The 21,196-nt window shown below is 39.7% G+C and overlaps 1 protein-coding gene across 4 annotated transcripts in view; it reads left to right on the forward strand.

Annotated features, from left to right (window-relative positions):
- Positions 1-21,196, forward strand: part of RBMS3 (RNA binding motif single stranded interacting protein 3) — a 660,983-nt gene that overhangs the window by 497,067 nt on the left and 142,720 nt on the right. For all 4 annotated transcript variants that reach the window (XM_057378472.1, XM_057378474.1, XM_057378473.1 and 1 more), the window contains one exon: positions 14,447-14,604. In XM_057378472.1, the coding sequence (XP_057234455.1) occupies positions 14,447-14,604 (158 nt within the window). The remainder of the gene's footprint in view (positions 1-14,446; positions 14,605-21,196) is intronic.

Raw genomic sequence — 21,196 nt, forward strand, 5'->3', positions numbered from 1 at the left:
TCTGAGCAACCTGRTCTKSTGAAAGGTGTTGGGGGGTTGTAACCAGATGACCTCTAAGGTCCCTCCCAAGTCAAGCCATTCCATGATTCCCATGCATATACATGTACAAAGGCTCACACATATGCATACATATGGTTAAAGAAACATTGATTTCCTTAACCACAGCTGAAATATTATAGAGACATAGTAACAAATAAGCATGAACCTCAGAGAGTTTAATACTGAAATGCTAGTTCATTTTCTCTTGGGCCAGTTGAGTAACACAGCAGGTCATTGACATGTAAGTACTCACAGACAGCCAAGTCCAGATTTCTGGAAACAGGAGAGAAGATGGAGTTACAGGGCTTGGGCCATTTCCTTCTTCCATTTGTCCTCCTCACAGGAACTGATCATGTGTACTCAAGTATTGTGCCCTGTTTGAATTTCAACTTGTAGTATCTTTCAATCTCTGCTATACTGTTCTCTTGTATCACCTTGTGCCATCCCTGTACAGTTTGCCTTCTGGTTTTTTGGTTGCAAAGGCAATGAATTGCATGAGCTTCATGCAGCAGCACCTCTGAGCTTGTCCTTGCCACCCTGTGAACAGCCCTGTGCTGCACAGCCCCTGTCCAGCCACTCCAGTCCYGATGCATCTCACCAGCTGACAACTGCATCTGTTATTTCAAGTTGGTTGCCAGATATCTTTGCTCAATGGCTTTCTCAAAACTCTTTGCTTCTGCCACAAGAACAGCACATGTGCCCTTTCACACCAATTTCATAAGCAGAGGGAAATTCTTTTTCCCTCCACAGTAGGACCAGGTTATGGCTCCTCATGGCTCAACAAAATTTGCTTTATTACTCTGCCTTGATCTCTCATAGGTGGATGGAACTGGCCATGCTGTCCACCTCGCTATACCTATTCTAATTTCAGAGTGGATTTCTCCTTCCTTCTGCAGACTTCTGACTCAGTCTTTTTCTCTGTGGATATGCAACTGTAAACATTCATTGGCTTGGAAAACTTGAGTCAGCATTCATTGCTCAGAAAATGGCATTCTTCTAGCTGATATGAAAAGTGGAGGGAACAAATGAAAGGTTTGTAGGAAAGTTCATTATGAGCTTGTTCTTGCCTTGGTTTTGGGAAGTAAGCGAGTTCATAGACCCCTTTTTGGTTCACTGCTTCCCTCCACTCCCACCCCATCCTGCACTATGTTCTTTGTAGATGCAAAATACAATAAAATCAGCTTTCCACTTTGCTTTCACCAAATGGCAAGAGAAGAGCCATGTTTCTCGTACTGTGCTCTATTCTTCCTTTCTCCCCCAGTATTGTAGAGTTACAGGAGAGCTATTACTCTCTCCTGACTTTCCCCTAACCTCTAGGTAATGCACCGAGCCTCTCAGATTCCTATTTTCTGCCTGCACAAAGCAAAATATACTCTAAATAATGCTTCCTTCCCTAGTGGTGCTTGTTTTCTTTGTCAGGAAAGGTAAGCTTTGACACTGAGCTCCTCTTCTCCTGAGCAGGCTATAAGGAATGGCAGACACCTGGCCCCTCTTCCATGGCCATCATGGGTTATTGGTTTGTTTCCTGTCTTTGCTGTGCTTTCCTTGTTCGTTTGTTGTAGCCTTTGCAGCTGCCCTGGAGCTGCCCAGGTTAGCTGAGAGCAGAGCAGGGAGAGGAGCAGTCCTACACAGCCAGGTCCCCCTTCAGCTACCTGCTGTCCAGGCTCTGCTTTTTGACATTGACTGCAGCTTTGGAGCAGTGGACTGCTCTGGCATGAAAAAACTGTGGGACAGTGCCAGCACTGCTGAGACTACAGCCCAGACACCATGGGACCATGCCCGCTTGGTTTGGCAAAGAGGCAGGGTTTTAATATCATCATTAATCCGTGCATGTTTCTTTCCTGATGTTGGCCCCTAATCTCAACTTTATTTACCAGGGCAAGCTCATCACATGAAGCAAGACCWTCTCTGAGGGGGGATAAGGAAAGCAGATAGAACTCAGCTGCTGTGTGAATCTCATGCAGTGGGGTTCAGCAGAGTAATMACAGAAATTCAACCCTGCCTTTTTCTTCTATTTTAGTGCATTGTGTTTTGCATAAATGAAAGTTTCATCTTCTTCCTTGCTCATCATATYTTCTCATTTCATCTCTGGGAGTGGAAACTGAGTATTTCAAGGCCTTTTTGCTAACCCTCTRCTGGGATGTGCTGACTCAGCTTTGGAAGTTCCACAAATAGGGAAAATGTGGTAATGTTGCGTCTGTCATGCTTCTGAGTGATAACCATCCCTTGTCACATTTGAAACATGACTTGGTTGCCTTTTTATATCTGATGCATTTAGATATAGTACAAGTATTTCTGCTGTGTATATTTTGTGAGCTGAGCCTGATCTTAAATGGAAATGGTATTTTCGTCTGTGTTAAATACAGATTTCTCAAAATAAAACTGTCAAGGYGGTGTTTTATGATGGATTTTGGTTTCCTTAAGCAGTGTCTATGTAGATTTTTTTTTGCCTTAGTTTTCTGTAGTAGTTAAAAGAATCCAGACTCCCTGAAAATTGATGCATCCTCAAGGACTAGTAGGTTTCTATTTCTGGCATGTGCATCAAGATGAATAACTGTTCTCTAGCAGTTTGTATGGACTAAGGYTAAGTAGGCCTCAACCTATATCCCAACAGGAATTCCCAGACTAGAAAATTCTGACTTCATTTATAGTTTATAGGAAGTAACACAAAATATGACAAAAGAAAGCCTTCCGTTTTCTTCACAAGCAATCACATGGGACCTGTGCACTGCTTGAATTCACCTTTGGGTCAGTAGGTCAAATATTAAAAAGCCTTATACTGTCCCAAAAAGTCCTCTTAAAGCTTTTAATGCTGCCCCAGTGCTGATAATTTACTACCGTTAATAGCTGCAGTCTTTTTTCCAGTCCAAGACTGTTAAATGTTAAGTCTTTGAATYTATGTGAAGAAATCTCAGTTTCCTTAGATTCCTCAGACTTTGCCCCAAATGTAGAGAAGCTTCTCAAGAGAAATATATCAATTCTTACTCATCTAGTGAACAGGATAGGTGGATGCAATACTGATAATAATTTAACCCCCTGTGCAAAGCTGTGTTGTCTTTTTTTTTTTTTTTTCTGGCAGTTATGAAATGAAATATTAAAGGCAAACAGTAAATGCATGATAATTATCAGAATAAATACATAAGCTGGGTTATTTGTATCTATATTAATCTGAAGGCAGTTCTGCAAATATTTTCCAAGCACAGATCCTGATACTGCCAATTAAAGCAAAGAAAATTTTGCTGTAGCATTCGGTTTGAGAAGGATCAGGCCATGACAGAGCAAATCCTCTGTCCTTAGGAAGAACAGGTGCTAGAAGTATTGACTAGAAAGTCTTAAGGCCACCCTGGCCAGGTACAGCACATGTGTAACCTGTRCCTCTGMTGCTGCTTTGTCACATCCTGTAGCCACTGGAAGATCAGACAGCAAAGCCCTCACCWTTGCCATGTTCCTAGTATCTAAGATGTCCCATTGCTTCCTTTGCTGAGGAAGGAGCATCCATCTTCTGCTCTAACACACTCTACAGTCTCCACAAGTTAACACAGGGGGCTAATCCGCAGGTTGGTCTAAATGCTTAATAAATTCAGTTTGAGTTCTGTCCTCTAGTATGACCCTGCACTCTGGCCTCTGCACTGAGCAAGTGGTGTTGTATCCTGAGCCAGACTGGGGAGAAAACCATTAGTTTCCACTGCTGTTTGCAATCCTTTTGGTCTAATGTTACTGTAATGAGAATAGAGACATTCTCTTTTAAACGATGTTTGGAAGTAGCTCAGCCCAGTCAGCTCCAGAACTCACCACTCTTGATAGCTGCCATCTTGACAAGTGTAAACTAAAAAAGCAAGATCTAGAAATTTTGTAATTTTAATAATTTACTCTAGAATCTGTGTTGCTTTGTACACAAATCCAGCTTCTGAGTATCTGTTATAACTCTTGGTATTTCAGCCTATGCAAAGTAGAGCTGTGCAATTCTTGTAAGAGTTACATTGCCTGAGTTCCATCTTGAGCTGCTTGGTGTTTATGTCAGGTGTTTGGAAGTCCTATGATTTTAGGTAGAGCAAAATAATAGTGAATTTCTCTTTCAGATATTATTGCAATCAGAATTTTTTCACTGTCATAAAAGAAGCATTTCAGCTAATTAGCRTCACTGACACTGCAGATATTTTTTAAAGAATCGAAGTAAGCAGTGCTACTAAATACATATTTGTATGTTTTTCAAAATTACAATCACAAGAATCCATAAAAATGGGATGTTTTAGTGTGTATTTCTAAGTTCTTTTTTTTTTTTTAAAGAGCACTAGAAATTAAGCTGTTAATTTAATGTTATTGATTTAGTACATATGGAAATTTAGGTCAAATTACTTTTCTTTCCTCTCTTATTGATAATGGAAAGTTTTACCCTGGCCTGATTTCATGCTATGTCCTCTGTAAAGCAAGTAATCTCTGTGGTGACCTCTTTGTTCTCTGTTGCACATCACAAATGCACCCTTTTTTGTTGGACAGTATAACACAATTCAGGCAGAAAGCAAATAGTAGAGTTAAATCTCAAGATTCGTTAACTCTCTGCAGGGGAAAAGGACTTGACTCTTGTCTAAATATCAATAAGAGAATCCTGCAAAATATACATCAATCAGCATGTCATTAACCCAGAAGAGCATAAAGCAAACAAACATACTTGAGGCAATATTGTCTAATGGGCAATTGGAAACTGTCGTGAGTTCACCGGCGCACCATCGATGACAAATCAAAATAAATAGATAAGGTGTTCAACTTAGACTGCAGCTCATCTGGCAAATTAGCCTTTTGCTTCCAGAGGTTMTAAGTGACTTTCTGATTTCAGGTTCATGGATAGGGGATTGTGTAGCATTTTCAGAAATCGCTATAGACAGCCATCAGATCATCCGAGGTAATTAATTGATTCTTACTTAACAGCAATAAAAATAGCAAACCAATCATTAAAATAGTGTGAAAGAAAGTATGGAGACAACTGAATATATTCAAAGCTAGAATGACACAATGACTATTTTAGAGTGGGTCTGCCTTTTTGCCTGCACTGCACTGTGCAAGTTGGAAATAGGAAATCTTTTTCTAGGAAGGCAAAGAAGGAATTTTAAAAATCTCACCTTAGAGTTCTGGTTATGATTGTGTTTTGTGGAAATTAAAGGAGATACCATGTATCTTATAGAATGCTCTGAAGGCAGCAACCATRGTGACTGAAGCCCATATTTCCCACACGAGACTAAGGGCAAATCAAATCACCATTGGCAGGTGAATTGCATGATGGAAGGTTCTGCAGCAGCTCTGTGCTGAACAGACCAATAACAATTCAGTTCCAGCAATATTTAGCTTTAGCAAATGCTGTGCTGTCCATGAACAAACTTAATTAAAAGAAAGCTGAGTCCAGCTTACACAGCAGACACAGCACTCTGATAGTTTGCACAGAGAGAAGAAATCCTAGGCATATGTAAACTGTGAAGTCTTTTAAAGTTCATGGTTTTAATTAAAACAGTACTTATAAATAATACTCCACTGTGGAGCTGATACAGGTATTTGTGACAAATAACTTCTTACAATGCTTTTTAGTTTTTCTCTTCATAGGTCATGGGGTTTAGGAATTTGCTTCTTTGCARTTCTTTGACAAAATTTGGTAGAGCRAATTTTAGCTTATGCCTTGTTTAAGAAGTAACTTCCAAGAGTGTTTCAGTGATGGCAATGTAAACCTGGGTACCAAACCCACATCTCTCTTTTTGATCAGATAACCCCAGGAAAAGGATTTCAAATGGCAGGAGTTCTCTTGGATCATTATAAATTTCAGAAGTGCTTAAATGTACTTATGCAAATAAGAATAAAATACTTTTGAAAATCATTGGGAAAAAATGTTTTTCTTCAGAATAGCCCTTAGGAGTGCTTTCTGTGCTCGTGTGGAGAACCACTGTGTCTTTTTGAAAAGTATCCCTATTGTTAACAGACTTTTAACATGACTTAGTGACAATCAAGCTTATATAGAAAATGGATGTTGCAGATTTAGTTTTATCTATATTTACAATGCTTGATGGATTTGGCTTAATTATTGCTGTATAGTGGTYGCGTAATTATTCTGGGGCCAAATCTTCTGGTGTCCAGGTGGTCAAGGAAGCCAATGGCATCTTGGCCTCTATCAACAATAATATGGCCAGCAGGACCAGGGCAGTGATTGTCCCCCTGTGCTCAGCACTGGTGAAGCCATATCTCAAATCCTGTGTTCAGTTTTGGGCCCCTCACTACAAGAAAGACACTGAAGAGGTGGAGCAAGCCCAGAGAAGGGCAATGCAGCTGATGAAGGGTCTGGAGCAACTGAAGGATCGGGGGTTGTTCAGCCTGGAGAAAAGGAGGCTCAGGGTAGACCTTATTGCTCTGTAGAACTGCCTGAATGGAGATTGTAGCCAGGTGGGCGGTCAATCTCCCATGTAACAAGTGATAACACARAAGTTCCTCAAGTTGCACCAGGAGAGGTTTAGATTGCATATCAGGAAAAAAACAAATCACCATAAGGATTGTCAAGCACTGGAACAGGCTACCYAGGGGGTGGTGGAGTTACCGTCTCCGGAGGGATTTAAAAGAKGAGTACCTGGGGCAGGTAGGGACATGGTTTAATGATGGACTTGACAGTTCTGGGTTAAKGGACAGACTCAATGATTATACAGGTCTTTTCCAACCTAAAAAAACTATGATTCTATGAAAGAGCTTTGGATATACTCTTGAAAAGGAAGCCAGYATTACTTTTAACAGTTTCCTTCAAGTGTATCTGTTGTGTTATTAATACATAGTTCACCAATAAAATCCATCTGAAGTTTAGGCTTTCCAGACACTATTGTAAACCTTTTGGTGTGGTGCTCAACAAGAGAGTGAAACCAGCCAGRGATCAATAGTTAACTGGCCATTGATTTAGCTGTCTACGTTGTTAAAAATGTGCCCACACAAAGGAAAGCAAATAAGCAAGAAAAAAGTCAAATGGAACCCTGGCAGCTGCACTTCATTCATTTTGTTCACCTCTTGTTACTGCAATGATGGCTCAAAAAATGTCATTGACAAATCTGGAAGGCTGCATCGTCTGGACCATTGCTATGGCAAAGATTTAATGAGTGTTAGTTTTTTCATTCCTTCTTTTTTATGAAACAAATRCATAATGTAAAAAATGTTTGAAAGCAGGACTACTATCACTTCATATCAGTGCATCTTCATTGATTGGAAAGGCAGCACATGAATGTACACAGGCAAGATCTTCATCCCTAACCACTACACCATAGCCTTGCCTCCCATCCCCACAGAGAAAAAGGATTTTCTGCTGTCACTTCTCTGATACTAGGGGGTGATGGAGTTTGGGGTGACTTTCTYTTAACTTTTGTATCTCTAGCCCATATTCATCGTATCTATCAGTGATTAAGTTAGGAGCATCCTGCCATGCCTGGATAGATCAGTGAAGAGAGAATCTCTCTGAATGTTACTTGAAGACATTAGGTGTTGGAGCTGAAGTTAAACATCAGGATTATGAGTTCAGTACCTTTCTCTGAAAAACAGGCATATTTTACACATATGAAAAAATATGCCACATTAATGTGGGAAAGCAGCAGGAGTAAATGGAGTTACTACAGAAAACTGAAGGGAAAATATTTTCATTCCGAATTTTGGGGTGTGAATCCAAGCAAATGCACATAAAATCAGCTTTTAAATTAATGTCTGTTTCAGATGTCCTGAAAAGTTCTCATGATGTGAAGTACTAAAAAAGTAAACRTTACAAAATAAAACAACAAGAAGAGTTATTGAATGTAAATCTAATGAGAGAAAGTATTGCATGCTTCCTCTAAATTTCATTTAAGCTTGGTGGCTGTGAAGAATCCAGTTTAGAAATAATTTCATAAACAGAAGATGAGAGTGATGCTACCATACAACCACAGTTTTCAAAACAGTGAGCAAATGCTGGAAAACGTAAGAAACGGCACACAAATGTTTCCATCTAAATTATCTGCTTTTGTATAAATGGTTCCACATGAATGGATTTTTCTATTAAAAGCATGACTATTTTTATCTTGAGGGAAGACAGAAGTTCAGCCCAGATCTTTAAAGGAGACAAGGAGTTCAGTGCATAGGCTGAAGATCTGGGCAGAGATGAACTAATYTGGGGGAAATACTCATTGAGGGTGTTTGAACCTGGTTCTAAAATGTTCACAAAGGCAGGACTGTGTTTGTAAAGCTGAGCTGTAATATTGACCTGTGTCAAAGTTAATATTATGAAGTCTCAATTTATTAAATACAAGAAAAGCATATGATCTATTAGTATAAATATTGATTATATCTTTTAAAAGAGCAGTTCAGAATCTCTTATYGATCCGCATACAAAGTTATATTCCCAGAATAAGTTTGGAAGATGAAAAAAGAATTCRTTTGAACTCACAATCAGTGCTTATTTTCCTAGAGCAAGCTGCTCTAAGGAGAAATAAATTAGGTTCAGTAAAAGGAATTGGTACATAAGGTTTCCAGATAAACCAAACACACTCAGTTTCCAGTCCTACTGAGATCACAGATTAGAAGAGGTTTGGGTTCCTTTTGGGAAAAAAAAAAAAATTAACATCGCCAAAAGCTGCCTGCCCCTCCCTCCACGTGTCTTTAAAGAATGCATTACTAAATGTACTGGGTAAAGAGGCTCAGCCTCAGCTCACACAAGCAGGAGTTGTTCTTTCAGCTTTTTATATGTTGTTTCCAAAGATTATCTCAAGATGGGAGGGAAAATCCCATCTGAACATTGTCCTCCCTTTCAAAAGTGTCTGGGAGGGCCCAGCAAAGCAAATGGCAAACTTGGAATTGCAGCTTTCCTATGCTGGGTTATTTGGTTTTTTTTTTTTTTCTGTTTGAAATGCTGTTGGTGTAGCACATTTCAAATCCTCTGTTTTATAAACTTTTGCTTCCTTGGCACAGCCTTGGGAGCTGAGTGACTGGCCCAGTTCTTGCTAAAATGCAAGAAGACAAAATTTCTGGCTGTTTCTGTGGTACAACTGCTCCTGGCTGCTGAACTCCAGAGCCTTGCAGCAGGACGGCTGCTGCTGATGGCTGGAGCTGGTCTCAGCTAATCAAAAACATGGCCTTGACCTACTGGTACTGGTAGTTTGCAGTATTCACAATCTTAAACCTTCAAATTTTAAAATAGGCTTGTGGTTTTTTTTTTTGGTTTTTTTTTTTTTTTTTTAATTGAATCTAAAAAAAATTAAACCTTCACAATTGTATGCCTTCCTAGGTGTGGTTTTGACTACTTTGATTATGTCTGTCATACACATCCCCAGCCAGAATGGCCCAGATACAACATGTGAATGGAGCTAAAGCCCCTGCAGCCCACAGGCCAGAGGAGCTGAGGTATTAGGGCTCATACAATGATGGTGAAACAGGCTGCAGTGGGAGCAGAGGGAGTTGCAAAAAGCCATGCACTTCTCTAGAGAGGAGCTTAAATAGACTTAATTTCCTTCTTTTTTGTTATTGGCTCATTCTCTGGCACTCAGTGTACCCACAGACTGGCACATGCCAGAATCCCAGAATGAGCTTAGCCTAAGGTGTGAGGCTGTGCCAGGATTTCATAGGCTTGGGACTGACTGGATCAGTTCATCCCTGCTTCTTCACGGCTGCAGTGCAAGTGCAAACTGTGCATGGGAAATCCTTGGGCTGTCAGATGGGAGATCCTGGCTGAGATGGGCTCAGTGAGGATGGCCAGGAGCAGGCTTTGGGTCATGCCTTGAGGCTGTGCTTGCACGTCTGCATGTCTTAAGCATGGTGCCTCTGCAGCTGGCACACACAGCAGCTCCACAGCTGCTTCACCACTCTGCTTCACAAAGCAGCAGCTTGGCCTGGTGTTGTACCCATTATTTATCCGTGTTTGGCACACAGGGCCTGGGAAATCAGAGGAACTGTGCTGCCACACTGCAGAGAGCCCTCCACTGCCCCCAGCAGCCCCYTGCTCCTGTGAACATCCAGGACAGCAGAGAGCTGCAGTGGTGGCCCTGGTCCCCCTGGGGAGGTTCTTCTCACCCATGGGGGATTAAATCCATGAGTCTTGGGGTGCTTTGGGAGGACTGTGTCAAAAGGTCTGTCATTCCACTGTGTGCAGGGCCAGCCTGGTGTGTCTTGTGTGGTCTAGAGGGATAAATTTCTTTGCTGAGACGGTGGTCAAGGATTGGAACAGGCTGCCCRGGGAGGTGGTAGAATCATTGTTCCTGGTGATTTTTAAAAAACATKTAGGTGTGGTRCTTARAGACACAGTTTAGTRGTGGACCTGRCAGTGCTGGGTTAATGGTTRGACTTGATCTTGGAGGTCTTTTCCAACTTTTGTGATTTTGGGATTCTGTGAAATAACTAGCAAAGCCCAAGCTCTGCTTGGCTGGTGGCCCTACTGTGCTGGCTCCCAAGTCACCAGCTGCAGGGCATCCAAGGCACGGTGGTGTTGGAATTGTTTGTGGTGAGTGTGTGACCTTCTGCCACCCCATCCCTTTGGTTCCTGCCCAAACTATTGGGGGCATAGAGGAAGAGGCAGTTCTGAAGTGACTTTCAGTATTAAACAAAAGACTTTCAGCTCTCTCACTGAGGATTGGTTACTCAGTGTAGTTTGGGGCTGGAGACAATAATAAATGGGATTTTTTCATCCCAAGGTGGGAAGTAGCATTTTTTTAATGCCAAATGAAAATCTTAGAGAGAATTAAATGAACCAGAGGGAGCCTGATCCAGACAGTAACATCGCCATCAATCCTGCAGCCTGGGATGTGTTCCTTCACTGAAGGCAGAAACTGAGCTGTCAGCTGTTGGGATTATGAAAGKCAAGTGGTTCATGGGCTGTTCGGACTTACAGTTCTGGTTAGGCTTATCTTGTCAACAAACAGGCACATTTTGAACAGCAGGGCACTTACCTTTGACAGTGGAAAGTTCAGCAGTAGCGCTTGGATGAGGAAGAGAATATCTCACACAGGAGTTTGGGGAATCTGGGATGAAAAGGCTTGGGCAAAATGAGAGGTGTGTGTCAGCACCTCCATGCTGAACATCAGAGATCTCTGCACTGTTGAAAACGATCACAAGGAGCCTCTGTGCCAGAGGCTGGGAGTGGGACCAAGCCTGAGAAAGAGGGACTCCCGAGAGTAGATGGCAGTGGGGTCTGGCTGCACAGTGATAGGGCAGCTGGGTTCCACATCACACTTGTAAAGCCTGCTCAGCTCCAGGCTGCATTACTGTGAAGGCATTYCATCTTGTTTCAGTTGGTTGTGTGATATATGGCATCTGTAGGGTGATATTTCTCTGTAAGGGARAGGGGTATTTCTCCAAATGTTGTATTTGTATAGTAAGGAAAAATAATGTGGATTTTCTTCCATTCTTAGAAACCAGTTTTGTGTTGTGGAGGTAGCATGAGTGGTCTCATCTGTCTCTCTCTGTTTGCAGCATTTATTTATCACRTTGATAAAAGATAGGCTTGGCAAATCCCTGTGAAAGAGTGACTATGGTCTGCTAGTCTTTCATTCATCCTCAGAACGTAGCTAGCTTTCCACAGATATTTAAAACAACGACATTTAATCTCTAGCACAGTTAAAAGGCTTATGTGTTCCTTGTTCAGAAGTGAGACACATTGGCAACGGTTCTTATTTATTTTATTTGTTTGCCCCAGCTTGAAAACTGTGTAGTCAAAAGAAGAGTTCTCATTTTAATGTGCTGCAGGACTGAGTTGCCTCAGTGAAAGCAGAGGCTGTCGTGAAGTTACTGGTGCATAACCCCACTTTTCCACATTAGTCTGGTCTTTGGTTACAGGGATTTCATCAGCATATTTTTTTCTAAATATTAGCAAGGGATGTGAGTCCTTGAGCATTGATTGGTGGATTAATCAAAGTCCTTAACCAATCAATAGGTAGAGGTTTGCATAATAATGGAATTATTTCTGAAGAGCTGTGCCAATTGGAATTGCAAACCTTTCTGCTTCGATTCGCTTTTTGAATGCCTCCGCTTTACCTGCCTCTATTGCTCAAACTTTCAAAGTACTTAATAACAATGAAGATGCTTCCAAACTCCTCCTCTTTCATTTTTTTCATTTTCTTGTCTGGCTTCGGGGTGTGGAGGGTGGATGTGGGGGGAAGTAGCAATCAATAAAACTTAAATAGTTTGCACACGGAAAAGGTGAAAAACATTTTAAAGAAAAAAAAAAAGAGAGAGAGAGAAAGAAAATGGTTTGCATTCTTTTCTTTCCCAAAGCTAAAAGTGTGATCTGAAGCTCATATGCCTTTTCTTGCCTACCTCCCCTCCAGGACTGCTTGCATTGATTTCTTTCAATTGTCAGTACTGTACCAGTTCTGACCCCTCACTAATATCTTTTGGTTACTGGAGAGGAACTAGCTTTTGGATCTGTATAAATGTAAATTGATGTGGGAGGAAGGAGGATGACTGCAGGGAAAGATAACTGGAAAGGTTTTGCTAGATTTGAGGTTTGTAGCTTCAGTTGAATTTGCAGTAAGCTCAGCATTCATGTGTGTGGTCCTCTCCTCTTCCCCTTACAATAACATGTGGTAATAACTGGGTATATTTTTATGGGCAGCATCTTGAAAACATGCCTACTTTGTTCCTTTATTTATGTTTTGTAAAATAGTGGAGAATTCCTCATGCATGGTAACGTGCTTTTCGTGGGGTAATGAGTCTGGGGATGCAAAGTTAGAATGCAAAGGTCATTAGACAGAATGTCCAAAGCCAAGCATCCACAGATGCTTAGATCAGAACSCACATTAGTCAGTATAGCACTATTACAAGCCTCCTGATTCTGGACCTTTTGAGGTATCCATCTGCAGATTTTTGTCTTTCATCCAAAAGGGCTAAAATTTCCTTTGAGCCTGAGTAAGAGAAGCTAAAAACTTTCTTCGACTTCTAATTCCAATATTTAGCTACCTTAGATTTAGCTTAGTCATTCTTGTCCCTGCAGAGGCAGCGTAAATCACAGCTTGAAACAATTTCTCTTTCCAATATTGAGGCCTTGAATGTACAAGGCAGTGGTGGAGCAGACATCTTAGTTCAGTCCTGTCTTCATAAATCTTCCAGAAAAAGAATGTGTGATTGTGTTTGACAAGGCACATCCTCACTGATTTTAATGGAGTGTAATTTGAAACTAGTTTAGTTAAACCTCAAAGGGCAGATGGCTGCAGGACTGTGTGTAATTTCATAACAGTGCAAGGTTGTGGTGCTGCTACAAGATTATTAATCTGATTTTAGGACAACTCATAGAAAAAAAAAAGGGTATTACTGTTGTCAACTTAATGTTGAACAAGTACAAATAAATTCTGCCCATTAAAATGTGTAATAATAAGAATTAAAAACTCTGTCTCAGAGAACTTTCTCAGATRTGATGTTGTCTGGATTACTGCACAGTATAATGATTGTATCTTATATTTTTGGTTATTTAACATTAGCTGAAATTTTGTAGCAATGCCTGATCCCAATCAGGCTTGTACTGGCAGGTGATCAGATTTTATGTAAAGCTTATATCAATGAAAATGGACAGAGCCATTAAAATTTGCAAGGGCATAAGTAAATTGATTTAATGCAATCAAGACCCAGTTGTCTATAGACAAGRGGGCTTTTACTGTTTTAATACACTTACTTTACATATGGTATCTATGTTTCATGTTTCTTTGCAGTAGCTCAGCAAGCAAGAATTGGAATGATTACCAAAATGGCAAGTTTAGCCTAAAGATTGAAATAGAATGAGAAAGCTGCTTTTAAATTTATTTTCTCAATTATTCATGCTACAGGCTTTGTTTTATAAGGTGTTTTAATTCAGTCTAGAATAAACATGTGACCTGTCTTACCATAGGCTGGACCTCAGAACTCACYCTCSTGTCCCCAGCCCARTTAGATCTTGYTRYTTATTATTAAGAAAAASTTTTGATGGAGAAAAAAAGGAAAARYATGCTATGAAAAGTGTTCTGTGTTTTCAGCCAATCGTGTTCATGATGAACAGTCTGAATGGGAAGTCTTCAGGCTGGAAAGAACATCTGCTTAAAATATGTGTTGAATTTTTTGTTCTGTATTTATGTTAACATTAGCACATTTGTGGAAATCACGTTTTCTTCACAATCTCTTTGCTAAATTAGGACACAAATCCAAGAACACTTGTGCATGAGAGTAATTTTCTCTAAATGAGTAGTGTCACTGAGTTCAATAAGAGCAATCACGCACAGAATTAAGCACATGCATGAGAGTTTGCAGAAATTTGGCAAATATGTTGCCGTCATGAAAAGATTACCCAGCTTTTCATCTAATGAAGSAATGAATTCTTGGCTTGGTCCTATTTTGAGTAGTCCTAATTGTATGAGCCACAAACTRTTCTACTCTGCTAAGTCTAACTGAGGATATTTCTCTTATTTCATCGTAGCAACAAGAGCAAGATCCCACAAATCTATACATCTCAAATTTACCTGTGTCCATGGATGAGCAGGAACTGGAGAATATGCTGAAACCCTTTGGACATGTCATTTCCACCAGAATATTAAGAGATGCTAATGGAGTCAGCAGAGGAGTCGGCTTTGCCAGGTGAAACCTTTGCTCTTGCTTTGATTCATGCACATTTTTTTGCCTTTGGTCCTTCACAAATGCTGTCTGTTCTGTAGCTCTGAAGTGTCACAGCTATGGAAGGTGCAGAGCGGCACTTTTATCAGATTTGTATGTCTGTTATTTCCACCAAAAAATGCCAGTGCAGAAGGATGTTCATTTCATTGTTCTAAAAACCAGTCCATTCTGTGTAGGAATATGTAAATAAAAATTGCTAGGAATAGTGAGTGACCCATGYAGGATCAAGCTCAGGTAATAAAAAATGTCCTACAGCAAAAAGCACACACTTGGAAAAGAAACCAAGGCTTGTGCTTAGGAGTCCTGGGGCRAACTTATGGCAGTCTTTTGGTACCTGAAGGTGTCCTGTAAGAAATCTAGAGGGAGACTGGATGGTCCTTAAGGTCCCTTTCAACCCAAACCATTCTGTGAAACTGTTCAAATATTTGGCAAAGATTTTGCAACAGGAGAAAGTAAACTCAGCAGCTGGAGGAGCAAAGGGTAGGAACTGTGACTGAAGAAATGTGTCTTACTTGAAAACTGCAGCTTCCTTGAACTGCAGCTATGAAAAGAGCTTAAGAAGAGATATTTGCATAGAACAAGCCCTGACAGAGTAGTCAGATATTTTAGACAGAATGGGCAACATATCATTACCATGTACTTCATTGTTAGTACAGATAGACAGGGTTCCATGTTTACTCTCAGGGAATATTTACATAGATTCTCTTCAGCTTGAAACATTCTCAAATCAAATAGTTTTCTTTTTGAAAAGCCAAGCAATAGAGTGTTATATATAGAAAGGTATTGAAAAAACAAATAAGAAATTTGCAATTCTGCTGTAAATCAGTCTTCTGCTTCAAAAGAAAAGGGRAAAAAATCCCAGATCATTGTTTCTACAGAATATTCATAACAYTGTGCTTTGTAGAGGAGGCAAAATGACTTTTTCATCTTGCAAATTTCTCTGAAATCCATCATATCTTGATATATCATGGCACTTCTGTTAGTGTCATGACACCACTGAGTGATATGAGGTACTGTATGATAAAAAGTTAGCTTTCAAGAAAAGTGACATCATAGWGTTATCTCTGCCCTTGATTTGAAAGATAATTTTGCACAAAAAAATGTTAATGAAATATTGTCTGAATTCAAATGGGAAAAGGCAACACCTTTATGCTGACACACTGTTCCTTATCCATTCTTGCAGATAGTAACATGAATTTTTCTAGCTTGCTAAAATTAGATTAGCCTAAGTCACGGACAGACTTTCATTTTTAAAAATTTACTTTGTGCAAATGTGTTTAGTTATGGAACATATTTCAGGAACTTTTTAATGGTCTAACTTGAAATTTTGCAATTCACCATGCAAGCGACAGTGGGGTAAAACGCTCCATCAATGATTACAGCAGATCTCCCACTGATTTGAGTCAGGTTAAAGTTTATCCAGAAACTTAGAACCATAGCTGAATACTGACTTTTGTCTTTTCAGAATTATCAATAYAATATTTAATTACATGACCAGCTGAATTTCTTTTTGTAATGAAGTGCTATTTGGTATCTTTTTTTCTGCATGTCAAACCAAATAGATGGTTGATTTGTTTAACTTTGGTTTAGTCATGAAGGTTTCATTCCAGTGTACCCACAGTGTGATCACAGGCTGAGTAGGTACCACTGAAATACAGATAGGGGATGGAAGCTGGATTTCCAGTCCAAGTAAGATTTTCAARAGTTCAAATCAGCACTGCAAGTGGGGATCCTGGCTATTCTGACCAAGGTCCAAGGACCTTTTATCACATTTTCAAAGTTATTAATTATGTTTTATGATTATTAAGAGTCACTTTTTGAGTCTGTCTGATTATGAAAGTAGTCAACTTCAAAATAAATATATCTGTTCAAAAAGCAATCAGAAGWCTGAAGGWAGGCAGCTATTGTCAGATTTTTCTTCCAAATGGGTATTATCAGCAGTGCTTCAGGTGGCTACTTAATCATTTATAATGTGGAGARCTGCAAATGTTCTTGGATCAAAATTATCTTAGTAATGTCTGGTGACATTGACATCCTCCCTTAAAGAATGTGCACAGAAAACTAGCACTGAGTGAAAATTAAACATGAAACTATTTCCTCTCTTTTGCATCCCTCAAAAGCAACTGAACAGATTTTCCTGAACKTTTCCAGAACATTTCACTGTGGCCTGAGCCAACCGTGCCTGGGTGCACCCCAGGGGAGATTTTGGGGAGGAGGCTTRTGAGCAAGGGGCCAGAGAAGGGAAACTTTAGACTTTGACTGTGGCTTCATAAAAGCCTGTCCATGCTATCACCTCTGCACATCTGCCTCTGCCTCRCCCCTGGCCCTTGCTTTGTACTTCAAGGCCATATTATCTGTCTTCAGGCTCTCTGTGGGAGCTGGCATTCCACAGGGCTCCTACTGCTGTGGTCTTTTGGCAGTGGTGTTTCTGTTGACACCAGCAAGCAGAARCTGAGACTAAACACAGCCTATCCTAGATCAGAGAGGGGAATGAGAAGAAATAGGAGGGGGAAGAAATACTTACTAGAAGTAGGATATTAGRAAAAAAATCACTTCCTCTGGACGTGAAGCTTTGAGTTTAGTCTCTTGTAAGATTGCCTGTAGAAAGAGGGAATGACACTCTGTTGCCCTTGCACAGAATTTCATCACAGCACTGAAATTTGTAGGTGTTTCTCTTAAATCCCTGCTTCTGGGATGCTTCTGATAACTTCAGCATCTGATCTTTCATTTTCAAAGTGTAAGTGTATTCTTTAGAGCTTAGAACAAAATCATAGTCCTTCACCCTGTAAAAAATAAATCAGCAAGATGAAACAAAATAAAACCCACCAAAAAAAAGAAAAAAAACCAAAAAAATAAAACAAAACAAACAAAAAAAACTAAACCAGAACAAAAAAACCAAATGGATAGAAAGCCACAGAAACTGGATTTGAAGACTTATTTCAAGATACAATTTTAAAGCTGGTATCTTGTGATTTTGGCAAACAGAACATTAGCAGTGTTGTTGATGGTATGAGTAAAAAGCAGATCAGAGATTGTAAGAAGGTTTTTGAGGGAGGCTACAGTTGCTGGATAGGGGGAGGTATTGACAGCATGGAGGGAAATATTCATCATCATCCTGATAAAGTGTTGCCACTTATAAACAGGTAACTGTATGTGCTGGAAGACCTGGGTTTCCACAGGTMCACAAAGGATGAGTTCCAGATGTTAAGGTGGAAGAAGATAAAAGAATAACAAAATCACAGTGCTGGCAAAGCAGAGGTGCTGTTTTGCTAAATGAAAGGAGGAATATTTATAGGGAGATTTCTGAGAACCAGTGATGTTGCYACTTTGGAGACAGAGAAGTGTCAGCAGCACCAGGGGATAAAGAACATCCAGAACATCCAGGCAATTTAGGGATGCATTTGTGAAGAGCAAAAGTGCTTTGTTCTTTCTTATTCAAGGGTTTAATTGGAGGTGATTGAAAAGGTGCTATAAATTTAGCTTGAATAAATCCATCATCTGGGATGATGGTAGTACAGGCTTAGATATTATGAGGATCATTCCTACTTTCAGTCAGAAGAATGACCTGTCACATTCTATATCTCACCCAGGAAACTGCTTTATAATTGRATATCTCAAGTGAAACTGGAAATCYCAAAACTGCCCCAAAGACKTTGTGTGATATCTGCAAAATKTTCCAGTGCCTGTGRTGATASATTTCCTTTGAAAGAGCTCCCTGGAAAAGCCTTGGAGCAACACTGCAGGGTGGTGTGGAGGTCTGTGTGAGGCTGTATCTCTGAGTGTTCCATCAGTGTATCCATCTGGTGTTCCAACCTGGACAAATTATGGTAGACTTTGTACAACTCTAAGAAAATTGACAGGCAYGGAGCTGTACTATGAGGGAGAAGCAAACTCTAGAGAAGGACAGGTGGGTCAGGATCCCTARACAATCTTCAATGGGACTCCATAAAATGAAAATGAATATGAAGATCTGAAAGGTGATGAGGGAGGAAGAAGGAAAGTTGGGAGCTATCAGATAATTTGGCTGAGCAATTTGCATAATCCAAGCCTGAGGTGCCACAAATTTAATTGAAGAACTCCTTGGGCCTCAGAAAAGGGAGCACAGAGACATTGGTATATACCTTGGGGAAAGACTTAACTGGTACCACTGAATTGGTGAAATAAAAATTGCTTTTTATAACCCCACAATAAAATAGCATTCAAGTATTATTTAAGTATCTTCCCTAAAGAGATAGTTGTATTAATAATACCATACACAGGTTTGTCACACTCAGCTGAACAGCAGAACAAGCGTTTTATAGGTCCTTTTAAATGATAAAGTGCAAAGGAAGAGTTAGGAACCACTAACTTTTTTATTTTGTTTGCTGTCTTGTAACTTAAAACGACCTTGCAAGATTCCTCCCCCAAGCGACATTTTACAACGAAGTCATAAGCTTCTGAAAACAGAAATTTATGATGGAAATGCTGACAGTCAGACAGTCAAGTATTGCACTGCTGGCGGGCACCAGTATAATACTTAACCTGGGACTGTGCAGACAGTGGCATAAATCAGCCTAGGTCTAGGTGGAAATGACTCTGTGTGCTCATACTGTTCTTTTCCAGTAACACGAGAAAACTTGTCCAACACAAACTGTCATAAAAGAATGTCACGATGCTGTTCCCAGCAAATGACCAAGGTCAAGGGATTCTCAATTTGCTGTCACCTCAGAGCAAAGGTACACATCAGGGAGATGCTTCTGTCCCTTTGTGACCTAACTGGGGGGTCTGGAGTGAGGCATTTAAACACTCTGCTGTTGGGAGTCTGGACTTCATCCTCATCTTTTCCCTGCCTTCTTCTTCTGGAAAAGCTTCCTATTTTTTTGGGATGCTTTTCTTTGCCTGCCCATCTTTTTTTGCTAAACTTATCTCCTGCTTGTCCGCATTTTACATGTCTTAAATTGAGTCTTTGGAAACAATGTTCAACTGAGCAACTGAAAAGCAGCAACAAAAAATAGAAAATGAGATTTTTGAGCCATCACAGGATCATTATKCTATTTATGGAAGTTTTGCATGGATTTTCGTAGAAATTCCACTGAAGTAAAACCAGAGAGATGAGCCTTTAATTCCTATGTTTTTTTCCTTAAAGGAAGCTGTGCATCTTTCGAGGTTTTTCAGAATAATGTAGGTGTAATGTAGTTACATTTCTCCTGACCCAAAGAGGTTTCTCTATGGAAAACACTGTAAATGCAGATAGTGTAGTGCAGAATACTCAGGCAGCTCAAAATGGTCACCTTGGCATAATGGGTGATGCTGCAAGATGTAGAAAAGACCATATCTCGAGAGAAGAAGAGTGGTTTCTGTAGATTTTGTGTATTTATCTGAGAAAGTAAACAACCTCCTGTTGTTCGGGCAGACAGCTGAAGAATATACAGTCAAGACATGTTGGGAAAAGATATAATTTGTGAGCTATGAGCAGAACTTGTCAAAATAAATCTCTTCTTAGGCTGTGAGTGGCAAAGGGAATAGCTTTTTTCCAACATAAAATGGATTCAAACCAAAAGGCACAAATGTCTTGAAGCAATCTCTTACCAGCTGAAAAGTTGGGGAGATAAGATACTTAAATCTGCTACGGGGTAGGAGGAAATTACAAGCTGAAGCCATGGCAGTGTCTTAGAATACCTGGAATTAAATTAGCAAAATAAATTAAAAAACTAGTGAATGGTTTAACTAAAATAAAACTTTCAGAAGTGATTTGTAGACATGAACCAGAAAAAAAAAAGAACTACATATTTTCTGTTTAATTGCCAGTGGATCATCTTCCTTGCAGTTAAATGTCTCTGCCTAATTTCGCTTTCAATATTATCTGGTTCTTGTCACAACTTTCTCAGGAAGATTGAAGAAGTACTTACTCCCTAGTTTATTCTCCACACAAAGGTACTTATGCAGTGCTATCAGACTGCCCCAGTCATCTTCTTGATGTGCTAAAGAAATTGAGTTCTCTGATGTTATTCTAACTATGGTCTGTGTTCTTTAGACCCCCTCACTGTATAATTCTGCTACTGCCTACCTCCTTCCATCTTTGCAAAATGCCTTAAACAGTAAGGAAACATTGTTCTCCAAGAATTACTATTCCTGCTCTTGTAAATGTAAATAACATTCATATGTAGATCATAAACTAAATGTGGTAGTAGAAATTTTATCTTTAAATATTTATTCTGAATATAAAAAAAAATGTAGTCTTGATTYTCATTTKCATTATTATTATTATTAAGCAAAGTGACTATAGGGTATRTGTAAACCAAACCCACACTTTTCCACTAACTGGTAATTACATGGTACTGAATATTTCTCAGGTAATAATTATGTAATCATCATGTTATTCCTTATATAAAAATTTTATTAAGTTGTTTCTTGACACTGCATCAATCTTTATAATAAGCACATATAAGAGCTTTACGGGGGGTTTAAAATAATTTCTCTTCTCTCTTCTCTTCTCTTCTCTTCTCTTCTCTTCTCTTCTCTTCTCTTCTCTTCTCTTCTCTTCTCTTCTCTTCTCTTCTCTTCTCTTCTCTTCTCT

The sequence above is a fragment of the Malurus melanocephalus genome, unplaced genomic scaffold (assembly GCF_030028575.1).
Source record: "Malurus melanocephalus ecotype Western Australia unplaced genomic scaffold, MMel_1.1 scaffold_361, whole genome shotgun sequence".
Taxonomy (NCBI): domain Eukaryota; kingdom Metazoa; phylum Chordata; class Aves; order Passeriformes; family Maluridae; genus Malurus; species Malurus melanocephalus.